Below are 26,342 nucleotides of genomic sequence, written 5' to 3'. Positions count from 1 at the left end.
CATCTGTGTGTGCCAGTAGCCTGGTTTTTTATCATCCCAGTGACTTTGTATACTGAGGGATTTTCACCTGCTTCCTGGATATCTTGACCACTATCTTCCTAGGCTTTCAGTCTTATCTTTTTTTTTTTTTAATAGATACTCATCTGCTTAGGTTTGGCTTAGACTTCTGGTGACATATACAGTCTTGTCCCATCACAAGACTGGGGAGCCTATGCCCTTTGGAAAACAGCCTTCTAGCAAGTTCTAACTGGAAGGGCTTTAGAAGGGCAAGAACACACTCAGTTTCCCTGCTTCCCAGGCCCAGAACAGGCCCACCACTGTCACATTGTTAAGCCATATATTATCTAGGACCTTTGTTCTGTGTTCTTTTCCATTTGCCCCTTAACCGGAGATGTGCCCGGAACTTTGCAAACATGTGCCTTAGCCCTAAACCAGAGTTCACAGTGCATTTTAGCCTAATATGGTAATGTCAACTGACTTAAGACCTACTTCTTGTGGTGTGACAATTACCCTTTCCAAAGGAAATTTTCAAAAACAGGACCCTTTGCTTTCCCTAAGTAAGCTGTACCTTTACCTCAGACACTACCTCAAGACTGACTTACCTTAACCCTTTGCCTGTTTCAGGGCATTCTCTGGAAACCTAGTAAGATTATAGTTTAAGTGATTCTTTAATTTCTGTATCTTCTTTGATGGTATTTTCATATGATCTGACATCACTAATGCATTTTAGTGCCAACTAAAGTGATAGAAACCCAGGCACTTGTGAGGATAATGTCCCTATAATGCCAATCAACAGGTCTATATCTGTAGAAAGAAAAGTGGAGTCACCGTATTTCAGGAACTTCATGCTGCGTCTTAATTCCTCTTGATGATGCCAATATGCAGTGCTGTGTAGTGTAGAGGATGCCGAGAGAGGCTCCACAGACAAAGCTGTTTGTTTCAGTGTCCTCCTTTTGCTCTCTATCTGGGAGTCTCTAGGAGAATGGCTAAGCTCAGTCCCAGTGAACACTTCTCTGGCTGCAATGTGTCAGTAAAAGCTTCTTAGCTGATCCTCCTTACCAAATTCCCAAACTTGTTTATGGAACTCTTCAGGAAGATAAAGGTATTAATGCTGTGTGTGTGTGTGTGTGTGTGTGTGTTTTCCTGTTGCTAGTGTAAGTGTTACATGCCATTTAAATCAGGTGGCCTTCTGCTTTTGTTGTTAAGTAAATGACAATCAATGTACCTTATGATTCCTCCAGGCCCTGGGCTCTCTAACCATTTCCCCTTCTTTCCACCTTTCAGAAATCTCTTACATTATTTCCATCATTTATCTATGTTACAGAGATGAAGAGGAAGTAAAAAATCTGAACAGTCTTGTCTGAATACTGAAGTCCTAGCTCTAATTTCATTCATTCTCAAACCCATCCATCCTTTTGTAACTTCGGTTACCTTTATAAATGTACATTTATTTTCCACAACTTTGCAGGTTTTTGTATGTACCAGATACAACAAAGTATTCTGGGTACTTGGTTAAATATAGTTTTATGAGTCCTACACAGAAAAAGTCAATGAGATTTTATGGGAAAATGTAATCTTACTGAATTTCTATGATATTACAGTAAAGAACTTAGAGTAGTTATAAATATTAACTACATACACTTCTAAAATGCTGAATTATAATAAGAGTGGTGAGGTATATTAGTAAATATTTATTGTCTGTTAAGATTAAGTTGTATGATCAGTGAAAGAGAAAACTAAGATATTTTGTGAGTTGCTTTAAATGTTTTCTTTTAGTTATGAATCTATTTTCTTTTATTTTTTTACTTAAACATTTCTTTTTTTTATAAACTGTAGTATTAAAAAAAACTTGCAAATAAAAACATAAATTTGTTTTTAAACAGAATGTCCTGCCCACAGATTACTCAGTATATTAATTTCAGGAATTAAGGTTGCCTTTGAAGATTAGATATTATGATCTAGAAATATGCATTTTGAGCCAATTTAGTTTTATCAAAGCTAGGTTTTTATTAGTGCAATAAAAATCATTTAAAATTTTCAATGATATTCCCACTAAGAATATGACAGGAAACTCATTTGTTGCATTAAAGCAAAGATTACTTACTGCTCTTTTCCTAGAACACCCTGTAATCCAAGGCACAGAAAGGTTTCCTGAAATCTGTGAAAACAACAAATGGAATCTTAGTATATATTAACATTGCCTGTAATGTTCATCAACACTAAAAACAAACATTGTATATGATGTGGAGAAAAATAGATATGTATTTAGAACATAGTCCAAATCGAAGGCATCCATTCCTTACTTATTTAAAGAGCCTTCCCTTATAGAAAAAAATAATTAGAAATGGTGTAGAACAATATGAACTAACCAGTACCCCCCGGAGCTCGTGTCTCTAGCTGCATATGTATCAGAAGATGGCCTAGTAGGCCATCACTGGAAAGAGAGGCCCATTGGTCATGCAAACTTTATATTCCTCAGTACAGGGGAATGCCAGGGCCAAGAAGTGGGAGTGGGTGGGTAGGGGAGTGGGGGGGAGCGTGTGGGGACTTTTGGGTAGCACTGGAAATGTAATTGAGGAAAATACCTAATAAATAAATAAATAAATAAAATAAAAAAAAAACAAGAAATGGTGTAGAATCTTCCAGAAATTAAAACAAAAATGCTTGTTGGGACCGGTAAGGGATATGAAAGTATGTAAAAAATAAAATTATTTTTAAATTTCAATGCTCTGTGGATTAAGAGAAAAGAATTTTTAAATAGCATATCATCACAAAACAAGAGATGTTACTATAAATGAAGCGCATTAGCAGTATTTACTTTGAACACTAAGTACTTACTAATATAAATATTATTATAGGTGCCTTCTTAATATGGATTAAGATATATCAATATTTTAGGAATTAAGTAATCTTAGGGATTCAGTACAAATCACTGAAAAACTGTTTTTTCTAAATTGTGTCCTCGTTAGATCACTACCTTGATATGCCTTCCATCTTATCACAAAGTGATAAATATAGATTTTAAGACCAATGATTTGAAGGATGATTCTTTTGTATAAACAATACATAACTGTAAAAGGTAGCAAAGATGAAATTTTAAGCTCTATCATCTCTATATAAAGATTCTGTAGATAAAGAGGATGTCAGGAAAATTCTGTTCTTTTTGAGTTGCAGTCCAGTGTTTAGTGTTGATAATGAAATTCTGCAATGTTGCAGTCATGAACAGATACATACATCTTCCATAGTATAAAAGTATTTCATATCCCAGCAAATATTTTCTAATACTGTCTCCAATTTTTGAGAGATTTTTAACATTTACAAATGGAAGAGGAATCAGAGTTAAGAATATAATTACTTCAATCATCTGTATAATGGACATGAAATCTTGGCTTAACATAACTAAAAGTATTTTATTAACATGCAGAAGGTCATGTCAGAGTATGAATAATTGATTTTTTATTTTAGAAATAAATATGACAAATCAACTGAAATAATTACATCATGTGCTCCATACAAATAGAGATATACAATTATGTTGAATAATCACTTCATATATTCTTACTAGTGAGAATAACTCAAAAGTAGCTATGCAGAACCTCTGGAAAACAAGTATGGTACAGCAAAGAATTATGGATAAAACAGAATCCTAAACCATTAACTACTAAAACGTTCAATAATACTAACATCTACTGTAAGATATTCTTTAATTCCTTATATTTCTAGTTCAATTCAAAGAACAGCCAGCTAGAATAGCTAGATTATATAAAAATAAACTTGACTAATAAACATTCCTTTGACTTTTAGGAGTCTTTTTTGGTGTAAGATTGAAAGACAGGATTCTCATGCACTAGAACCCATAAATCATAGTACTCAAATGAAATGGACAGTTAGTTTAATTTTACACATAAACAACCTGATTTAGAAAATTATGAAATAAATCTACAAGGTGGATCTCACAAACATTTCAGAACTTACACAGCCAAATGAGTGTTCTGTATTTCAAACTAGAAAATTAATGATATTATAAACTCATTAAAATAATGTTGTCATTGTTGAAAGCATTTGGGTAACTTGAAAATGTCAGTTCACGCCTTATCCAGAGACTCTGTCTCATTACTCATACACCTTTTATTGTAACTAAAAAATACAGCCTAGATTAAACATTCATACTATTCACTAAATGTGGCTCAGAATGAATTCTATTTTCTAAAATCAAATTTTAGTGATGATTTGTCATCAGTAAAAGCATTTAAAAGAATCCCACAGGTTCTTAAAACAATTGTAAAAGACTTCAAAAACTTTTTGACAAATTGAACATTATTAAAATAAGTAGATATAACTTTTCAAGGTTTCTAATTTAAATTCTGTTCAAATGTCTATCAGGTATCTCTCCTATATGAGATGCCGTTTTAGCCGTTACAGGAAATAAAAAGATAGGTAAAACCTAATTTCCTGGAGGGCAAGAACTATGATTTGAAAGGAAGAGATAAGACAGGTACACGAAAGATTTTTAATACAAAGACAACTATAATAAGAATTATGATGGATGTCCAATAAATAAAGTAATAGGAGTTCAAAGTATGGCGAAATTACACCCACTTGTGGGTTGATATCGCAGCTGAATCTTAAAAAGTGAGTAGAATTTTTGATAAAAATAAAAAAGAGACATTCCAGGGAAAAAGAATCGTACCACTGCTGTGGCACGAAAGCACAGCTGTATCTGAGGAACTGTCAGTTCATCTAGCACTGCTGTGGTAGGCTGAAGCCATTTCGTGGAAGTGAGGAGTGCCATGTACACTTCTATGTAATTCTGTGGAAAGTATGGAGCTATTGAAATTTCTGTGGTATACCTGTTATGTCTCAGAACTGTATTTTTATATATTCGGAAGTTTAATATGACTGTCCATGTATAAGAAGTAGAGACTTTCATATGAATTTGTATAAGAGGCAATCCAGGCTAGAAAGTAAGAAAGAGGAAGTAGAAATGCAGAAGAAAAATGTAAAAAAAAAAATACAGACTCAAACAGACCTTATATAAGAGACATAAAAATAATTGAATACTTGAGAGATGACAATGACCTTTTAAAATGACCATCATAAAGCTACTTCCTAGACAGGCCAACCTATTTAATTCAACCAAGAATTACAAGTTTAATACAAGGAAATGCCTTTAGTTTGAAATCTTTCTTATGGCTAAAAATGGATGTTTTTTTTTTAAATAACACAATTGCTTAAGTGTAAATGAGAACTACATCGCTTGTGTGGTTGAGCATAGTGAATCCAAATATAACACGTTTCATGAAAAAAATCACACTTATGCTTGAAGCTGATGACATATATCAATATATTAATTGTACATTAGATACTTATTAGTTTTGATGGGTATACATTCAGAAGCCATGTATATGGTTAATTTTTGAAGTTTGTTTCCTTTTAGAGAATTTAGGTCATATGAAAGTTCATACAGGAATCACTCTTCAAAAGCATTAACTTGATTCCAAAAGTAATTTAGTTGTTCTGTTAGTGTTTTGTCAATGGGACCCAGGCTAGTCATCTGAAAAGAAGACAGTTCAACTGAGAAAATGTCTCCAAAAGATTGGCCTGTGTGCAAGAATATGGTGTATTTTCTTGATTAATTGTTGGTATAGGAGGGCCCAGATCACTGTGGGTAATGCCACTTCTGGGCAGGTGGTTCTGAGTTCTCTAAGAAAGAAAACCATGGAGAGCAAGTCAGTAGGCAACTTACTTTAGCCATAAGACACAGATTTCAAACCAAAGTCACTTCCTGCCTCCACTCCAGCTTCCAGCTTGTATTCCTGGCCCAAATTCCCTCAACAATGGATTGGGATGTGGACATCTAAACCAAATAAACCTTTTCTTCTCCAAGCTGCTTTGGTTGTGGTGTTTTATAATGGGGTATTACTATGACAGATCTGACCATGTCATTCTTAGGAAGACTATGATGTGTTTTGTGACACTGGGCTGGAAAAGTCATTGATTACCCAGAGCTTAATGAGCTGTTCTGTGATAATGCTGAAAAAAGATGCAGAGAATGGAAGCCTGGCTTGTTAAGTTTTAGAGTGAAGTTTTGAGAACCCAGCAAAGACTAGATTTAGGCTGCTCAAGAGATAAGTTGAAGTAAAATACATGGGTTTTGGTCAGCTGGGGGTGAAAGTCAGTTATGATTAACAAGAGACCAGCACCGCTACAATGAAACCTTTGCCCTCTTGAGACAATCAGGCTGAGAGATTAACTATGATTAATAAAAGCCCAGCATCATTGAGGCAAAATCTTTGGGGAATGTTCTCTTAGGTTCAGTATGTGAAAGCTGTGGTCCAGAGGGGAACAAGGTTGTATCTCGTGCTGGCAGCCAAACTTAGTAATGTATAAGCATTGTATAATCCAGTATAGCATGGTACTGAATTTGAAGGCATGAAGGAGTCCGGAAAAGCACTGGACTTTGGCACTATGAAAGGCCAGGAGACATCACTGGTGAAGGTAAACCCTCTGTTGTAGTAGAAACCCCAGAATTGAAGGGCTTCTAGGAAAAGACTGAGGATTGGCACCAAGTAATAAGGTCTGGAGTCCCTGAAGAAAGCCTGAGAGTTCATTTGTCAAGGTGCAGCATGTGGAGACTACAGCATTTTGGAGATGCCAGTGACATGGGATGACCCCCCCAAGGACAGCAACAGCTTTAGAATGGAGCCAACTTGAGACTGTGAAATGAACTATGTGTGTTGTGGATGGCAGAGACAAAGAAGTGGAGTTGCCCCAGGTTCTGTGGAGTCCAGAAGATCATGAGAGAATCCTAGCTGTGGGTCATTCAGCTACAGTATTTGATTAACACTGCTGGATGTCAGTTTTGCTTTACTTTGATTGTGACTATACATTTGTCCTTCCTTCTTGGAGCAATAAAGTATTTAGAGTGTTTTCTTATTTTATGGGAATCCACAGTTCTGAGACCTTGAATATTTTAGCAACTTTGAAATTTTAAAGAGACATTGAGTTTTCAAAGAGAACTTGGCTTTTAAATTGTTGAAGTTTTTCAAGACTGTGGAACTTTTAAGGTTATTCTATGTTTTGTTTTGTAATATTAATAGTAACATGACATTTGGGAGACAAACAAGAAAGAAAATCTTACGGTTTAATAGTGATGTGTTTTTGTGTCAAGTTGACAAAGGGTCAGTTGTGCTAATTTTGTCAACTTGACAGAAGCTAGACTCATCTGAGAAAAGAGAACCTCAGATGAGAAAATACCTCCATAAGATTTGTCTGTAGGCAAGCCTATAGGACATTTTCTTGATTAATTTTTGGTGTAGGAGAGTGTAACCCACTGTGGGTAATGCTATCAATGGGCAGATGGTCCTAGAGTATTTAAGAAAGCAAACTGTGCTTTGTGGGTGATTCCATCAATGGGCAGATGGTTCTAGTGTATTTAGCAAAGCAAACTGAGCAAGCCAATAAGCAGTATCCTCCATGGTCTCTGCTTCAGTTTCTGCCTCTAGGTTCTTACTGGAGCTCCTGCCCTGACTTTTCCTAGTGATAGATTGTGATATGGAAGTGTAAGCTAAATAAACTCTTTCTTCCCCGAGGTGCTCTGTGCCATGGTCTTTATCACAGCAATAGAAACCTAACTATGACATCTATAAAGAATTCTACACACATATTGAATACCCTATTTTTATAATTTCAAATGACTGAAGCTACATACTGAAATATGTTTTATTTTATGTGGGTTAAGGAAATTGAATTTTTATTAATTAGCATTTCATTAAATGTGATTTGATTAACTGAAACAATTAGGCAATAACTGTCAACAGTAAGAAATTCATAAATCAATGATTTAGCTTTCCTTCAATTGTTCTGGTATGAGACAAGCACCAATGCCTGCCAGTCATAATGCTTAATTGTCAGAGTTCCCTAGTTTTTATTTTTTATTTTTAGGTTATGAGGTGTGTAACATGAGAATATTGCTGGGAATGTGACAGGAAGTCAATAAATACTTTCTAATTAATTGAATTGATTACAGCCTTCACTGCTCACTTGCTATGACTTTCTGAAACTCTACAAAAAGCTAAACATGGCAAGATGCAAAAGACTCTTTTATAAAGTAAGAACATGGGAACAGGAGAGGAAATTTCTTCTGGTTGAAAAGAACATTTTACTTTAAAAAATATTATATATATTATATTTATGTATAATTTAATGTTATATATATGTATATATATCTATATATGTGTGTGTATATATGTATCTCTCTCTCTCTCTCTCTCTATATATATATATATATATATATATATATATATATATAATCAGTTCACAAAGTAACAGATTAACAGTTCCCATAAGGCACTTTAGGCAGACTTCAGTTTTATTGATTGTTATCCTACCCACTCCTTCCTCTCTTGCTACCTTCCCTTTGTCCTACCATAGGCTTTCAGGCAGTATTCTGCCTTTCATTTCACTCTCTTGTTTCTTCACTCCCTTCCTTAAGATCCACTTTCCCCAGTCTCATGAGGTCTTTGGAGCTTCCTAGTTTATCCAATGCTTGTGCCCTCCTCAATACACAGATTTATCAGTTAGAGGCTAGGGAACACGAATGAGAAAGAACATTACGTATTTGTCTTTTTGAGAGTGGGTTGTTTGGAAAAAAAGACAATGTTGTGATGCACATATCAACTTTTTTCCACTCTTTTCCCTACCCAGTCTATATCAGGGCTCTGAGAAGTAGATTAGCCTTATAAATTATTTTTTAATATTATCATCTTTGGATAAGCAACTAAAATGCTTTAGATATAGAAATCTTTTCTTTTCCCATTAAGTGATAATAGAACGATGCTTAGGAACGATTATTAGCCTATCAAAATTCTTGCAATTCAAAACCAAGATGCTATTTTGAATTATTTCTACATAATTTTAGTGGTTAAATTTTATGAGTTATGAAAATAAAGAATAAGAAACTTGGAATTCTATGATGTGTAAATGAAATCAGAAAAGGTCCTCAGATATAACATAAAAAACCTCATTTTATTCCCAATTCTTGAAATACTGACTATAAAATATTGCAACATTATAAGCAAAATGATATAAACTTTATCTGGAAAGATTTTTTTTTTCTGGTTCAAAGGCACATGGCAGTATACAAGTACAAATTTGCAATGAAACCTTCCAGAATGCTTTATTATCTAATTTTGCTCATGTTAAAAGGACATTTGAGAAAATATAAATGTTCATTACTAATTTCAGAAACTATACCTACTAAATGGTAGCATTAAGTTTTCAATACCATTTTATAAATGAAATGAAGTAATTTTATAACATGGCTAGCAACACATCAGAGCTCCAGGAAACAATGGAATGTCCATATTTTGTTAGTAAACTGCCATCGTTGGAGGATACTAGCGTTTTTACTATATCTTTCCTTTCGCATATAACTCTTCCTTGAAGCAAAATACGGAGTTTTTGTTTTGTTGTTTTATTTTAAACACCATGGCTGCTTGTTACACTAACCTTATGTGCTCTAATGTAGTAACTATATTTTGAAAACAAATGGCAGATTGAAGTTAGCAACAATAAGAGCTAGGAAGCACTAGAAAATTGTTCTGCTAAGACAATATTAAGTAAGCAACTAATGGAATGGAGGTCAGAGCACATAACTAGAACGTGGGAGTCTGAGGCAGGAGGATTACAAAACTGAGGTAAGCTTATATAGGCAGTTCCAAGTCAGCATTATATTGGGTCTCTATGTCAAAACAAAATGAAAAACAAGTAGTGAAGGACAAATCAGCATTGTGGTAGCTCTGAAAACCTTTCAAAACCTACGGCAACTAAACAAATGACTAAGTGGTTGTAAAATGTATGGTATTTTTATTGACCACTTTTAGAACTGTTTTTTAGTGTGACATGGCATAAAAGCAGTTTTGACCCAATCCCTAATCTCTTCTGTGGACAAGCGGCAGGCTTAATTTGATTGAATTTTTTATTACTGTAATGTGTCTGCAGATGTCTGGGGGTCTCTTTCTCGATGCACTGTAAGTTCAGATATCCAAAAGTGGGACAGCTAAGCACTGGGGCTGGAGGGATGTACTTTCAGTACGACATCATAGTGTTTTTATTTTTTTCCCCTACCCTTATGGTCTCTATTATTTCTGTTTTGAGACATGGACTCACTATGTAGCCCAGGCTGACCTAGAATTTGTTATGTGAATTAGGATGGCCAGGAGCTTGTAGTGACTACTGATAAATACCACTACAATCAGCCACTGTTTTCATTTTGAATTATAAAACTATAGAGTAGAGAGAGGGAGCCAGGAGAAAATTGTGTTTTGTTAAAATCCAAGAATCCTGGAAGCATCTTTCCTTCAGTACTGTGGTTGAACAGATACGGATGTGTAGCTAGTAGCAAGGGAACGCAGCAAATAGCCACATCCTATTATTCAAATTCTCAACATCTTTATTTGTTTTTGTTGGGTTTTTTTTCCTTTTAAGGAGTAGACCTTAAGGAAGGTTCAGAGGTAGAGGAAGGTAGAGGAAAGTAGAGGAAGGTTCACAGTTAGAGATTATTTGAGGAGGCCAGAGAGATGGCTCAGAGCACTCCTCTTCCAGAGGTCCTGAGTTCAATTGCCAATAACCACATGGTGGCTAACAACCATCTGTAATGGGATCTGGTGCCCTCTTCTGGTATGTCTGAAGACAGCTTCTCTGTTCGCTCTTTTGCGCTTGCGCGATCTCTCTCTCTGTCTTGTCTCTGTCTCTGTCTCTGTCTCTCTCTCTCTCTCTCTCTCTCTCTCTCTCTCTCTATATATATATATATATATATATATATATATATAGTCTCTCTGTCTCTCAGACGGAGAGACAGAGATATAGGTAAATATGTAGATATATATAATAACTTTTTAAAATGAGATTATTTGAAACATACCCAAACAATTGAATGTGTAAAACAGTAAAGACATAAATACTCTTTGTTTCCCAGTCTAATGTTTCTGAAAAGTCTTACTCAGGATATATCTTTTCCCAATAAGCATCATACAAGCGATTATTTGATTAATGCTCAATTTAACATTTTAATCAGGCATCTAATTTTAGACAAATGAGTTGGCTAAACCATCCAAGCTCTTAAGTTTGCAGCCATTAATATCTAGAGTGCTGAATCACCTGCCTACCTATGTATCCAAGGAAGGCAATTGGGTACATAACCAATATAATCTTATTTTAGATGTGGGAAATTTTATGCTTCCTATAAAGTACCATGTCGTGAACCATTTTTTTTGTCAGACAAATTTTATTAAATGTCTATATTCCTTTTATTTTTAAAAGTCCTAATCATTTGAAAACTTGATAAAGAAAACATACCATTCTTCTAGGTGTTGGCTACAATCCAACATTTTCAAATAAAAGTCTCAAATTATTTCAAAATATGAATTGTAACCTAGACTATAATTGTACACAGCCATCGTTTTTAAAACAAGCACACCTATAAAAATCTTCATAAAATAAATTTATACCTACCTGGTAATTGTTTTGGTTTTGTGATAACCTCAGTTGGTTTGATGATACAAAATGTGGAGAAAAATTACTCCGTGATGGATTAGTATTACTGTACATAGTACTAGATGCTGTATGCAATGAGGTCCGTGGTGTCAAATGGTAGTCTCTATTTTGATACAGTACATTGTCTGACAAATCTCTAATATTCACCATTTGTGAATTTGGCAGGTTTCTTCCTGGTCCAGGCAAATTTGTACTTTGGTTCTCAGCTCGAAGGGAATTGCCACTTTCATAAAACCTTGAGTAGCTTGTTATTTGTGCTCCCATTGATGCCAGCTCTTCTTCTCTGGCATATTCATCCTCTGCATCTCCAGTCTCCATTGCAATGGACAAACAAGTTCCTTCTGCTGAGCCCGGCTTCTGTGTGGTACTTCCTCCCAGAATTCTCTGAGGGTAATCACTGACTGCCAATGAAAACACTTCACGAATTTCCAAGTTTTGTGTTCTACAGCAAGGGTCTCTAATGGTTGGCTTTTGCCCACATAAGTTATGTGATGCCAGACCTGCATGTTCAGGTTTATATGACCTTTGAATCCCAACTGGTTCAATTTTGCAAGGTCGCTGGCACACAGATGGCTTTTGGGGTACTGTCATTTCAGAAGCTTGCACCGGAGAACTCCCATAGCTTTTCTTTGTGTGATTGTACACTGAGTTTCCAGCATTTAGCACACTTGTCTGTCTTGACAAAATAATTGTCTTTTCCCCTAGGAGCACAGAAGCATTCTTACAGTGTGCTACTTGTCTTTGAACAGGAATGTGCAATTGTAATTCAGTGTCATTTTTATTGGCTGCCTTCTGAATAGGAATTTTATGTGCTTCTGTAATTTGTGTATTTGTATGCTTTGTAGTGCCTTGCTTACTTGATGAGCTTACTGGACTGTATATACCAGTTACAATGACATCATTATTGGCAGAAGTCCAAGAAGATTGCTGGCTTGAAGGGCGGGCAATATTAACCACATTTCTGACTGTAATGTCTGGTGCTGCCAATGAGGTACCAGACACAGTTCCTGCTGCTCCTGATTCACAGCTTTTACTACTCATTTTTCTTCGCTTATTGCCAACCCACGTCTGAAAAGAAAAAAAAAGGCAATATGAAAAAGTTAAAAACAAGCTTAGAGAACCCCATTTCTAAATGATGAATTGTATTCTTATCATAGAAACAAAGCTTACACATAAGCAAAAGGAGAAGATCCAATAAAAGACAAAGTAACCAAAGAATAAGAGCAAACATGATTAAAGACTAGCACCTGAGAATACTAGTAAGAACATATTACTACTCCTGTCTGCCATAAGATCCATCAAATTAATACTGAGAACTGCAAAAAATGTTCAAGAATTCTAAAATTGTTTCTATCCTTTGATCCATCAAATAATATTCTAGGAATGCATCTTAAAATACAATTATAGTCTGACCAGTAATAACTCTCTGCATTTACCTTTGCCCACAGCAAACAAGAGCTTCTCTAACCAAAGATTGGAGCACCAATCTGAGTATAAACATAGTTTAGACAGCAATTTAGACAGCAATTTCATGAAGGCATAGTATCCATTTTGCAAAATAACAACAGTAGCTGCCCCAGCCACAGGACTTTGACTACCAGCAGTAAAGTCCTTCCTGTATTGCAGGACTCATATCTGATCAGAATAGTTGGCTACCCACTTAACTGACTTAAGGCCACCCCTGACTCCCCAACCTATAAGCAGATAATAACAGCCATGGAGAGGGTTTACCAGGTGCCAACTATCCCTGCGGATGTATAGGCAATTAATAGCTTCTAGGATAAGGGAAACACATTTTTTTTTCCTTTAGTGGCATAGCTTATGGTAATGAGCCCATGTTCCTGTAAGTAATTCTTTACTTAGTATCCTGAAAACAGCCCCAAAGAAACTTACAGTCATCAAAAATGATTTTAAAAAAGAGAGTCAGAGGACACACTGAAGTAAATTGGAAAAGGAGATGAAGATAGAAGTGGAAAGAGCAAGGCGGATCATCAGAAATGGAGGTGAACAGGGGAGAGTAATAGGAGGTGAATGATAAAATGTATACATGTATAAAAATGCCACTGTGCAATTCATCATTATGCACAATTACTATATGCTAATAACTATTTTTTTTTTTTTTTGGTTTTTCGAGACAGGGTTTCTCTGTGTAGCCCTGGCTGTCCTGGAACTCACTTTGTAGACCAGGCTGGCCTCGAACTCAGAAATCCGCCTGCCTCTGCCTCCCGAGTGCTGGGATTAAAGGCGTGCGCCACCACGCCCGGCTGCTAATAACTATTGAAATATAGGCACATATATAGATGAAGTTTATAACTAATCATATTCATTATACACTTCCTTTATAATATCAAAAAATGAAAGCATACTAAAGGTAAGCTCTTTAACTCATTAGAAAATGATCACTGTATTATTAATCAAACATGCATACATAACTGTCAGGCTTAATGACCTCTATTGTATAGATATACATAATAACATGGTTTATTTCATACTAGTATTTATATTATTTTCAGAAATATTCATTATTTACATATACCTTATTTTGCATACTTTTTTGTGTTAGTGGTTCCTTGTCATGAAATACTAGGAGAGAAATAGCTAAAATCTGTGTTTTCTAAGTGCCATCCAACATACCAAAATTTTGTTTACCTCAAACCTCCAGTTTGAATCTCCTGTAGTTTTTACTACTCCTGAGAACTGATAAAACGTAAATATTTTGATTAGATTTTTGTGGTTACTATATTATTTTGATAGCCCATATCATGCATTATATATATCTATTTTTGTATTGGGGTATTTACCCTTTTAAACTGATTTGTAAGAGCAATTTTCTATAAAGACAGTAACTTGATTATACAATGCCTTTGTTTTGCGTTGTTGTTAATTTATGGTAGTCATTTACCTCTTTTGCAACTTTTTCTACTTAAAAAGTTTTATACAATGAATATGTATTACCTTTATAAACATAAAAAAGTTATGAATAAAAGTAATGCAATAGGTTGGCATTTAGGACTTAATTATAAGATACACTCTTCTATATGAGTAATTTATTATAATTACCTTAGTGTAATTCCCCTGAATCATGGTTCTTCTTAAAATACACAATAAAAATATTGCAGTCCAAATGTGATTATGAAATTTTATATTCAAAAGTGTATATCATATGATAAACTACTAAAACACTATAATCTCTTAAAAATTAAACAAAATAAATGAGTAAATGAAACTTTTAAATAAGCCAGTCTTGCACATAAATGATGTAAGGTTTATTTTTGCAAATTTTTAATGATGTGCTTTAGAAAACCTCATAAAGTACCCAATTTTCAGTGTTTACACAATGTATAGACACAACATTCATGTTGCTGTAATACTGTCTATACTAGATTCTGCAATGACTATTCTGTATATATTAGAGCTATTTTAGTAGATGCTACTTTTTAAATTATGTAAATGAAGAAACTGAAGTCCAAAAATAATAACTTTGGGCAAAATATCATGTCAGCAAGTAGCAATGACTCCTAGGTAAATTCTTCTTGATCTCAAATGTATTCTTCCAGTATCCCATATAAGGTGACTAGAACTTCCTGAAGGAGTCATCCATCGTCTATCCTACTTTCATGATATTTTCAAAAAATGGTTCCAGAAACTGTAATGTCCCCCTTTACTTCACATAACATAGTGGGAATTGTAAACTCACACTGACTTTCTTCAACTGGTCAAGCAGGATCTACAAGCAGGATCTGAAATAGTTTTTGGATGAACGTAATTTCCCAAAAGGTGAATTTCATAAATACAAACATCTAAAATATGTTTCCAGATTTTCAATTTAAAAGTGCATAAGAATGAGGTATTCTTACATTATAAAATATATACCATCAAACTTAAAAAATATTAAAGAAAAGCACAGTGATTTGATAAAAATTGAATACAGGAACTATTTATTATACCTAGAGGACATCTCTGAACCATATGTCTTACTTATAAATTTTAATGCTTACATATATAATTGTATATTATACATAATATTATATTAGTTTAATATATTATGTACACATCAAAGTAAAATACAATAAAATATCATGTATATCTGAAATTCATATATCCAGTAACCCAGAAAACTTATTTATCCAGAACACTGTCAACACGGATGTCACAAGATCAATTGATGTAGCTCATTAATACAGTGATTACTAGCTTGTAGCCCACTTTCTCTGATTTTACACATATGATAAACAAATACAGTGTTATACTTTCCCACATGTTAAAAAATTAGAAGTGGAATCAGTAGTGATAGAGGTTCCTGATTGTAGGGCTCTCTGATAATGATACACTAAATGATGCTCATTAAAAAGGAGGTGGGGAGGATGCAGTCTCAGTCTCTGAGCAACCAGTAAAGGTGTTTATATGTGTGTGTGGACAAGAAAATGGAAGTAGTCAAGTTAAGAGTTCCCACTCCCTGGACTCTACTTAATATTCTTTTCCTTTTCCTCCAAACCTATTTACTGGCAATGGGATTTTATATTTGCATTTCTTTTTATTCATTTTCAAACCATTTAAATGATTTAGGATTCTGGGTATGATGAAAGGCAGAAAAGTGGGAAGGAAGAGAATACTAGCAGACTGGCAGAAGCAGAACACTGGGCTCAAGAAGAGAGCCTAGAAGAGATATGATAGCTAGTCTTAATAATTGCTGTGTGTCTTGGCTGGAGAGATGGCTCAGAGGTTAAGAGCACTGACTGCTCTGCCAGAGGTCCTGAGTTCAATTCCTAGCAACCACATGGTGGCTGACAACCATCTGTAATAGTCATCCAATACCATCTTCTGCTATGTCTGAAGACAGCAACAGTATAACCACATATATGAAATAAATAAATATATAAATCTTTAAAAAAATAATTGTTTTGTGTCAATGGGCAAACTGAAGTAGTGAAGGAGACTTTTACATAACTACAGTTCTGAAAGTTAACATAAACATATTGGCACAGATTCCCAGGTTATGCTTGGAAAATTAGAATTTAGTAGCAACATGATTTCTGGAGGTTTGGAAGCCCTTGCTTCCAAAATGCAGCCCTTGCAGAGAAATGTCCAAAACTGTCCTACAACAATTAGAGTCGTACCAAAATTCAGGACCACAGTAAAGTAGCTCTCCCTTGACTTGTGGAACTGGGAGATTATAAAGTTGTTTTTGAACTGCTACAGCAAACCACACACTTAGATGGATTTTTATCAGGAGGATTAAAAATAATCAGACTCAGAAGAGGAAAAGTCTAATGATTAAGATGAAGGAAAAAGAATAAGAGGACAACAATGAAATAGGCTCAGATTTGGAAGAAAAAAGATTATTTTTAATTTTTAAAATTTATTTTATATATGTTAGTACAGTGTCACGGTCTTCACACACACCAGAAGAGGGCATCAGATCCCATTACAGATGGTTGTGAGTCACCATGTGATTGCTGGGAATTGAACTCAGGACCTCTGGAAGAACAGTCAGTGCTCTTAACCACTGAGCCATCTCTCCAGTCCCTGAAAAAAGATTCTTATATTAAAGAAAAATGGAAATCAGGATAAAGATGATGGTAACTATGTTAAAGAGGAAAAACGATGATCTTTGGGAAGAGGGAAGGTAATGCAGAAGATGAAGGAGAAGGGAAAATATAATTTTCATACTCAGACTTTGTACCATCATTCATTTGTATAAGTGCACTTTGTTACTGCACAGGTCCTTCTCTGGCAACCTGAAAGTGTCACATCGCACCAGTACTAAAGACCTGGCCACTCCACTCCCTCTTCCTGTGACCTGGACCTCTCCTAATAATTATTAATTACTGCTAGGGAGCGGGTCGGGAGCAACAAGAAAAAGTGTCTGAAGACAGCTACAGTGTACTTACATATAGTAAATAAAAAAAGAATTCAAATTTTATGGTTCATAATGTTTTATGCAAGAAGCTCTGCTTGTTAATTACTTTGTTGGTTAACAATGTGAAACCCTCTCAATGCAAATACACACAGTGCTTTAATAAAGGGCCAACTGAGGGCTGGAGAGATGGCTCAGCAGCTAAGAGCACTGACTGCTCTTCCAGAGTTCAAATTCCACGGGATGTCTCACAACCATCCGTAATGAGATCTGACGCCCTCTTCTGGGGTGTCTGAAGACAGCTACTGCTAGGGAGCGGGTCGGGAGCAACAAGAAAAAGTGTCTGAAGACAGCTACAGTGTACTTACATATAGTAAATAAATAAATCTTAATAGCAAACACAGGAGTGGATGTTCACAGTCAGCTATTGGATGTATCACAGGGCTCCCAATGGAGAAGCTAGAGAAAGTACCCAAGGAGCTAAAGGGATCTGCAACCCTATTGTTGGAACAACATGATGTACTAACCAGAACCCTGGAGCTCTTGTCTCTAGCTGCATATGTATCGAAAGATGGTCTAGTCGGCCATCAATGGAAAGAGAGGCCCATTGGACTTGCAAACTTTATATGCCCCAATATAAGGGAATGCCAGGGCCAAAAGAATGGGAATGGGTGGGTAGGGAAGTGGGGGGCACTATGGGGGACTTTTGGGATAGCATTGGAAATGTAATTGAGGAAAATATGTAATAAAAATATTAAAAATCAAAAAAAAATAAATAAATCTTAAAAAATAAAGGGTTAAGCCGGGCGTGGTGGCGCACGCCTTTAATCCCAGCACTTGGGAGGCAGAGGCAGGCGGATTTCTGAGTTCGAGGACAGCCTGGTCTACAAAGTGAGTTCCAGGACAGCCAGTGCTATACAGAGAAACCCTGTCTCAAAAAAAAAAAAAAAAAAAAAAAGCCATGTGATCTGACACCCCCCCAAAAAAAAAACCCCAATGTGAAACCATATTAGTAGGTTAAAGAAACAGCACCATTAGCCCATTTCAGAGGCCAAACCATTGACCAATGTTAGTAAGATTTTCAAGTCAAAGTTTTCAGTTGGTTTCCCAAATGATTTGTATAGCAGCCCTGTGAAGTGTTGTTTCTAAGTAGACTCTTTAATTATCCTTCTTAGAGTTTTAGAGCATTAATGGATATTTAAGTGGTATACAGTAGGTATTCTTAGTTGAAAGCAAACCAGTATTAAAATTTAGACTTAATTTTAATACATCACTATTAGAAAAAAAATCTGAGGTATGTATATGTGCTTGGTTATATGGCTACTAAATAAAATAACATGAGCAGAGTACAATGTCACACTTGTCACGTTGGCTACATGCTCAAGGCAATTTTTTAAATCTTGGAAATTGGCTTTTGTTTATCTGTTGGTTTACAAACTTGTAAATTTCCTTTATAAAAGGTGTCTAGCACATGCTAGCCTATTTAGCCAAGGATAATATTGAAATTAAGATTCCCCCTGGCTTTATCTTTTTACAGGGGTTTACCACATCACCCAACTTATGTGGTGATGAAGAGAGAACCCAGGGCTCATTACATGCTAGACAAGACTCAGCTGAACTATATTTCTAGCCCAATTATTAAAAGAATCAATATATTAATTGCACTTATGCATCTGAGATACTTTAAAATTACATACTAGAGTACTATTATTATTTATTAGTTTAGATGTATGATTTATATTTCTTTTAAGACAGAGTATCATATAACCAGACTGTTCATGAGTTTATTATAAGGCACAGGATGAGCACAAATTTCTAAATAAACTGTTTCCATCTTCCATATGTTAAGGTCACAAGTGTATATAACTATGCCTTGCTACTTCGAACTGGTGATTTAAAATTAAAACTATCAGTACAGACAGTAAAAATGTTTCACAGATGATTGAAATAAAATACTTGGGGTAAATTTTGTGGGAGCATTATAATCTTAGAAGAAAAACAATTCACCTAATATTAGCAGTAACGTTCGTATTTCAGTTCTGAAGAATTCTCATTGTACACTTAATGCTTAGGTTTTTTGAGACAGGCTCGTCTACCAGCCAGGATGGCCTCGACATGTTATGTACCCACAGGCAGCCTTGATTTCCTGAGTCTTCCCTGCCCTTTTCTCCCAAGTGCTAGGATTACAGGTGTGCTTCCATGCGAACCTGATTTTAGAGTGCTTACTTAAAAAACAACAACAAAAAAAACTAGGTCTCAATGGTATTTAAAGAATTATAGGCAACTGATTAAACCTGGAAGCAGCAGAGGTAGTCTTCCCTAGGGAAGAACTGGACATTGATTGTCCAGGGCTAGAGTTCTAGAAACATACATACAAGTAAAACTATACAGACCGAACAGGTTATTGTCAGGAATATATATCCATATACATAATTGTATGCATGCAATAACAAGTGCAAAAAGGAGCCATGAATTTGAAGGAGAATGGGGAGGCATATATGGGAGGACATGGAGGAAGGACAAAGAAGAAAGAACTGTGACTGTATTACTGTATATTAACATTTAATCAATCATCTTACTAATATAATCAACTTCACAGTTATCTGGTTTATAAACACTTAGAATATTCAAACAACCTTAAAGATTTATTTATTTTTGTGGAGGCTATTTTCTGCAGATTTCATATTTTGTAAAACATTGGGATTTATTTTAATGCTTTTGTATGGCAATATCTGTTTTCTTATATTTTCGGTTGTGAACCTAGCCTTTAACGGCTGAGCCATCTCTCCAGCCTGATATCAGTTTTCTTAAATCTTCAAAGTTAATACATTTTTGTACAGCTTCGTTTTTGACACAGGGTTGGACTATGTGGACAGGGTGGTCTTGAATTTGTAGGGACTCTCCTACCTCTGCCTCCCCTATGCTGTGTGTGCACCACCACACCCAGATCAACAGTGCATTGAATAAGCCATAAGGTGTTTTAAAAAAATTACAACACTCTTGATGCAGAAGGGGGAACATAAAAACAACGTAATGAAATTCATTAAGTATAATTGACATATGCTAATAAACTCTTAATAAGAAATCACTAAACAATGAAAAAAACTAAGGGTACAATTATTTTCCAAGTTTCCTATCAAAGAAAACAACAAAAATATGCACTTAAGAAATACTTCTTCCTAAAATGTTGTAAATAAAGAAAATTCATTGAGGGCTACAAAAATTAAACCTTACCCAAAGCTGCTCAGATATAAGATCTAAAACTTAGCAATGCTTATCAGATATAAATGTACACTCCTTGTAAATGCCTCATTCATCAAAAGGAAAATGAAAAACATGTCAGACAAACTAGGATAATGAGAATCAAAGATGATGATCTAGCAAGCCGAGTCTTTATAGGAAAAAAGAAAGGATAATGTTTGAATTGCCAATATTTGGAGGTCATAAAATTCTCTTGCAGTTCTGTCTTTTACATTTACTACCTCTAAATTTCTTTTTTCAGTACAGAGATATTTAATATCATCAGCATTTTATAACCATTACCACTACTTAATGTCAGAACATTTTTTCTTCAGTTTTGAGGGGTTAGCACACAAAAGAATGGGTCTCATTACAGTCTTTTCATACTTCCCTGTTCTAAACCACTTCACCTTTTTCTATACTCAATGTTCTCTTGTCCATTTACTTCATAGTGATTCTTTTTACTTGGAGGTTTTAGTCAGCCTTTTAAGTTCACTTTATATACAGAGTAAATAATATAATACTTAAAATTCTTCAGAAAAAAACCCAGTAACATAATAAAAATGATAAAGATCTCTCTCAAGTGGGATGCATAAACACCAAAATACGGGGGAGATTGTAGATTTTAAAACGTACAACCTGCTATGCTGAGCCTTTGTCTGAGTGGAAAAAGAAGGAATATTATGTTGGGATGTAGAGTTGAAATACTGAGTTTGTGTACGACTGATAATTTCCTGGAATGAAGAAAATTGATTGCTTTACACAAGTCCTTATATCTATACAATATTATAGTTACAATACTACATTCTAAGAATTGAAACCTATTACTATCATTGCTTTAGATTTTCACTCCATGAGCCATAAAAATATATTTCCATATTCAAATATAATAGTACTAGTTATAAGGGGAAGAATTTAATAATAAACTTGAAATATAAAAGATGGTCCACATGTCAGCTGCCTGGGAAGATGATTTACTTCAAAGTAATGATGAGACAAAGGGGGGAAGTCCAAGGAAATAGCAGTTGGAAAAGAGTTTATTTGTATACAGTACAATCTCCTCAACTTGAAATATTTTATTATTTTTAATTTAAATGGTGCAGTTATAGCTACCAAAAGGAGATATTTCTAGTTTTTATAGAAACGTGAATCTGATAGTTGATCTTAGACAATACTTATCCTATAATTCATGGCATAATCTCCTATTTGAAAGTGAATAAATTCTTAAGTTCTTAAGAAATAATTTTGAAACCTCTCTATCTAAAGATCTTCTCTAGTGCCTTTGAAGGTACAATTGTACAGCAAAATAAACTTGAAAAACATATATCCGTCTCTTCTCAAAATTAGTCTAGCAAATGTCATGGACAGGAAAGTTGTTAATCTTTGAATCAGTAGGGTTTCACACCAAAAGGATTTGTAGAATGTTTAAATAAACATGAAAAGACTGATGCATCCAATAAAATCAGTCACTAGTTCTGCTAGACTTATCACTTGCCTCCTCTCTATTATCTCATTGCTGTTCAGGAATGTGGAGTAGCTTTGATTTTATTTACACAGAATAAGAATGGTTGCAATAATTTCTTCCTTTGGGATTCCCTACATCATACTTGCTAACCATTAAATATATACATTTTACTTAGAAAGAAAATATATCTGTAAAACCAATTGTACTTTCCTGAAAAGAGAAACTCTCAAATCTTAAATGTGTGAGGAAAAGTTCTAAATATAACAACAAAAAAGATAGGTAATTGTAATTGCTTCAGAAAATCTCTGTTTCACTAATCATGTTATTGATATTTATTAATTCAAAGATTTATGTTCATACTGCAAGGGTCTTAGTGTTTTCAAGGTATTTATAAAAATAAAGATACTAGGTGGGTTTTTCTTTTTATCAAAATAGTATTTTTACATCAGGGAAATGAAGCTGTGTATAAAGTTAGGACTTCATACCCTGAATAGTTTTTTCTTATAGTAAGCAAATATCATTTGTAATAAAAAGCTATAAATTCAAGTGCAAGACCTCAATACTTACCCTGACTACACTGAAGTCCAGCTTAGTCTCCTGTGCACACTGTAATATGAGCTGAAAGCAATTTTTACTTTGATTTGTCATTCCATTTTCATAATAACGCTGTAAAATCCTTTGTTGCTCTACAGTAAATACAGAACGTAGATTCATCTAAAAATAAAAGAAGATACTCTGAAAATTGGAATAAAAATGTGGTAGGTGTAGATTTTGAACACTTGTTTTTTGATACAATTTCAGTGTTTCTAAGTGCACAATTTATGTAAATTAATTAATCCTCAGTAATGGGCAGTAATTTGTGTGCTAAAGGGAGACAGCTTCCCCCTGAAAAATATATACAAATATTTAATTTGCTTGGAAAAGCACAAATTTCAAAGACAGTAAAGTAACATAGAAAACAAAAAAGAGAAAAGAGTCAAGCTCTTATCTGGTTAGTGTCAGTACATGGGGAAAAACGGGTTTCACGGAAATAGATATTTATGGCTAGTAAAGCCAGAGATGGTGTTAGCCGTACGCAGTCAATTATCAACAGGGACACTCACTGTTCTATGTCAAGAAAAGCATCAGGCATATGTCTTAACAGTCAGAAGCTGTGCTCAGAAACAAAGGGGACTCTTTTTTTCCCCCTCATTCTGAGTTAAAAAGAATTTTTATCATATATTTAAAAACCTGTCTTTTTAATTTTTTGTTTGTTTGGATTTTGCTCTAGTACAGGCTGGCCTCCAACTCCTTATTTTCCTGCCTCTACCAAATGCTACAATTACAAGGGTTCACAAACACCCTCAGCTCAAGGAAGCATTTCATTAAGGATCAGAAACAAATAGAAGGGATTAATAACCGTGAAAGTGCCGTTGCTGTATGTAATACTATCCAAAATAATTATTTTAGTAACTATAGTAGCTAAATGGAAATTCAAACTGAGTGTAACTTACTAAAGCCATGTGGAAACTCTGTCTTTTTAAATTAAATTGACACCATCAAAAGTAGACAATGTAAATTTACTTTCCCTGATAACAGACAAGATGTTTACTAAAATGGGCTAAGAATTTTGTGTATTGTCCAAGGAAATGGCAGGTCAAACACTATTTTTCAAGGTTGAAGTATAGTAGTGCATTTTTTAAAAAGAGCATTTGTAATTTGATTAAGGGAATTTCGGATTTCTGTTAAAAATTTGGCACATAGAATTTCTTGAGGAAGTCATTCCTTAAAATCAGAAAACTGCCACAACAAAAATACCATCAGTCAAGTTAAACATTTTCCCTAGTATACAGTATATTGAAACAGTCAAGGTCATTAATATGGAAATACAAATTATTTCCCCCTGCTCTCAATACTTATAATATTAAATCCACCCAATAAAAAATTAATGAATCATAAAGTCTAACCATATTCTACAGTATGTTATTGGGTTTGATTTTTTTTTATTTTTTAAACTTTGCTCATTGCTCACACAAACCCTTCTCTAACTGTTAAGAGATATGATTAAATGAAATTAACTGTAGGAGAGGCCACAGGAGAAATGAATGTAGAGTTTCTTTCAGGAACATCCAGAAATAAAGACCTCCATTAACTTTCTGAAGGAGAGTACCCAGGGTTGCTCAGTAATGTGAATGTCAACTTGACCAAGCACTCAAGGATGATTGCAACAGTAGGTAGGGACAGTATCCATCAAATCAATTTGTACTATTATGGACTCCAACTCTCAGAGTTTACCCTAAATGGCTCAACTGCAATCAGAAGAAGATGCAGAAGATAGATGGAAGTCAAATACCTGAAATACCACATCCAATTTAGAAGCAAGGTACCCTGGAATGGATTCTGAGGGTGGCAAAGTCAAATTATGAATGTATAATTGGGAAAATCACTTTGATTCTTTCCTGTACAGCTGCATCAACAGTAAAATCCTACACTGCAGGATGCAGTTGATACCCAAGTGTGAGCATACCTCCCTAGAAATATAAGATAAACTATCTTCCTATTGGCTGGCTATAATCACTACACGTACATTATAAAGAACAGCTGGACTTCTCCACTGATAACTAATATACAAATGCAAGTGACTGAACACCAAACACATCTGTAGAAATGATAAGGACTTTTTAAGTCTTACCCTTAAATTCAGCACTAACAGCAAAAAGACACTTTGCTGAAAGGAGCTGTTTTTCTTTTAAGCTACTAAATAATTCATCTGAATAAGATGTCATTATTTTTACCCATCATAGCTATGTTTGTCTATATTAAATGAACACACAGCCAAAATTGGTAATCACTTACAAAGCAATAATCAGAAATATGTCTTTTAAAATAATCTATGTAAAAAACAAAATGGCATGCCATTGGTTCCATGGAATCAGTCATTGGATTTGCATGGAAAGAAGTTCTGAATTGAGTAACTAATTATTGAAATCACAGACCATTTAGCCTTGTCTCAAGATTCTCTAGTTTCATATTCTATGCATCTTCTAATCCACCCAACACACACCAGATCATAGGAATAAGACAGCCTGTGTGCTACTTAAGCTGATCTGCTTACTATTCAGCAAATCACCTAATTTCCTTGAGCATACTGTTCCTGGTCTGTAAAATGCTGGGCTGCACAATTTGACTTGCCTACTAATTAATCTCAGTTCCTACAACACAGAAATTTGAGTCCACTTTTCTCAAATTCTCAACAACATAGTTTGTATTGTTAATATAAATAAGCCCTTAAATTATTAATTTCAAGGATCAAATTTCTCATGTTCTTTTTAGCTTCAAGATTCAGTGTTTTAATAAGGACCCCAAGCTAATGAGAAAAGATAAATTATGCTCAGTATATCATATTCAAACCACCAAAGCAATGACTAAATATTTAGAATTTGTCACTTTAGGAATACTCAAGGCATACATCTTCTAGAAATGACTGCTTCCTTAGATATTTCTAATACCCAAGACTGTGTATTTAGGTGGAAATATTCCAAATAAATCCTGATATCATACTGCTTTTACATATTTGATGCCATATTTAACTCACACTTTAAAGTCCAATGTTTAAATAATGTTTTCACTGCTTAATTTATCTGAAAATTCATTAACAACTATTCACTCTTTGAAACCTTTATAAATGAGATGACCAAACAAATCTATCTCTAATTCAGATATAAAACATTTTTAGTATTCAACTTTTGAGTTTTAGGTCAGCCATTGGTGTTTTGTTTACAAAATGGAGTCAACACTAATAAAAGCCACATTCATCTTCAACAAATATGTCTGTATTAGCATTGTCCTCTTTACCCATTACTGTTATTCAGTTTTAAATTTCATACAGCAAAACTCATTTTTTTGAAAGTATTGTTGTAGTAAGGCAAATGTATATGGTCATAAATCTATGGTGGCAGTCAAAATAAAAAATATTTCAAGCCCTCCCAAATATTTTTTTACATTACCTCTTTGTAATCAATGCCTTCAGTAACCCCAGTTTGTGTCACCCACTAAGAATTCGAAATATATGACATCGTACTGCATGGTCTTCTGAGCTTTGCTCTTTTCATTCGGTATACTGTATGTCAGACTAATTTGTGTTTTCAATAGTTTGCTCTTTTCTTTCAGAGGTTTATTTCATTATGTGAATATACCTTCCTTAAAATATTCCTTTCCTGATGAACATCTGGGTTCTTCCAAGTT

The 26,342-nt window shown here is 34.5% G+C and overlaps 1 protein-coding gene across 3 annotated transcripts in view; it reads right to left on the bottom strand.

Moving 5' to 3' along the window:
* Hdx (highly divergent homeobox) overlaps positions 1–26,342 on the bottom strand; it is a 122,163-nt gene that overhangs the window by 75,239 nt on the left and 20,582 nt on the right. For 2 of the 3 annotated variants that reach the window (XM_029472957.2, XM_029472958.2), the window contains exons 2-4: positions 22,686–22,832; positions 11,515–12,624; positions 2,105–2,158 (exon numbers count right to left, since the gene is read on the bottom strand). In XM_029472957.2, coding sequence (XP_029328817.1) covers positions 2,105–2,158; positions 11,515–12,624; positions 22,686–22,832 — 1,311 coding nt within the window. The remainder of the gene's footprint in view (positions 1–2,104; positions 2,159–11,514; positions 12,625–22,685; positions 22,833–26,342) is intronic. The other variant, XM_085838048.1, reaches the window with a different exon arrangement.

Source organism: Mus caroli, unplaced genomic scaffold (genome assembly GCF_978045245.1).
Source record: "Mus caroli unplaced genomic scaffold, Mus_caroli_1 scaffold_5, whole genome shotgun sequence".
In the NCBI taxonomy this organism is placed as follows: domain Eukaryota; kingdom Metazoa; phylum Chordata; class Mammalia; order Rodentia; family Muridae; genus Mus; species Mus caroli.
Note: the sequence above shows the minus strand (reverse complement) of the source record. Positions and strands in the feature narration are given on the sequence as shown.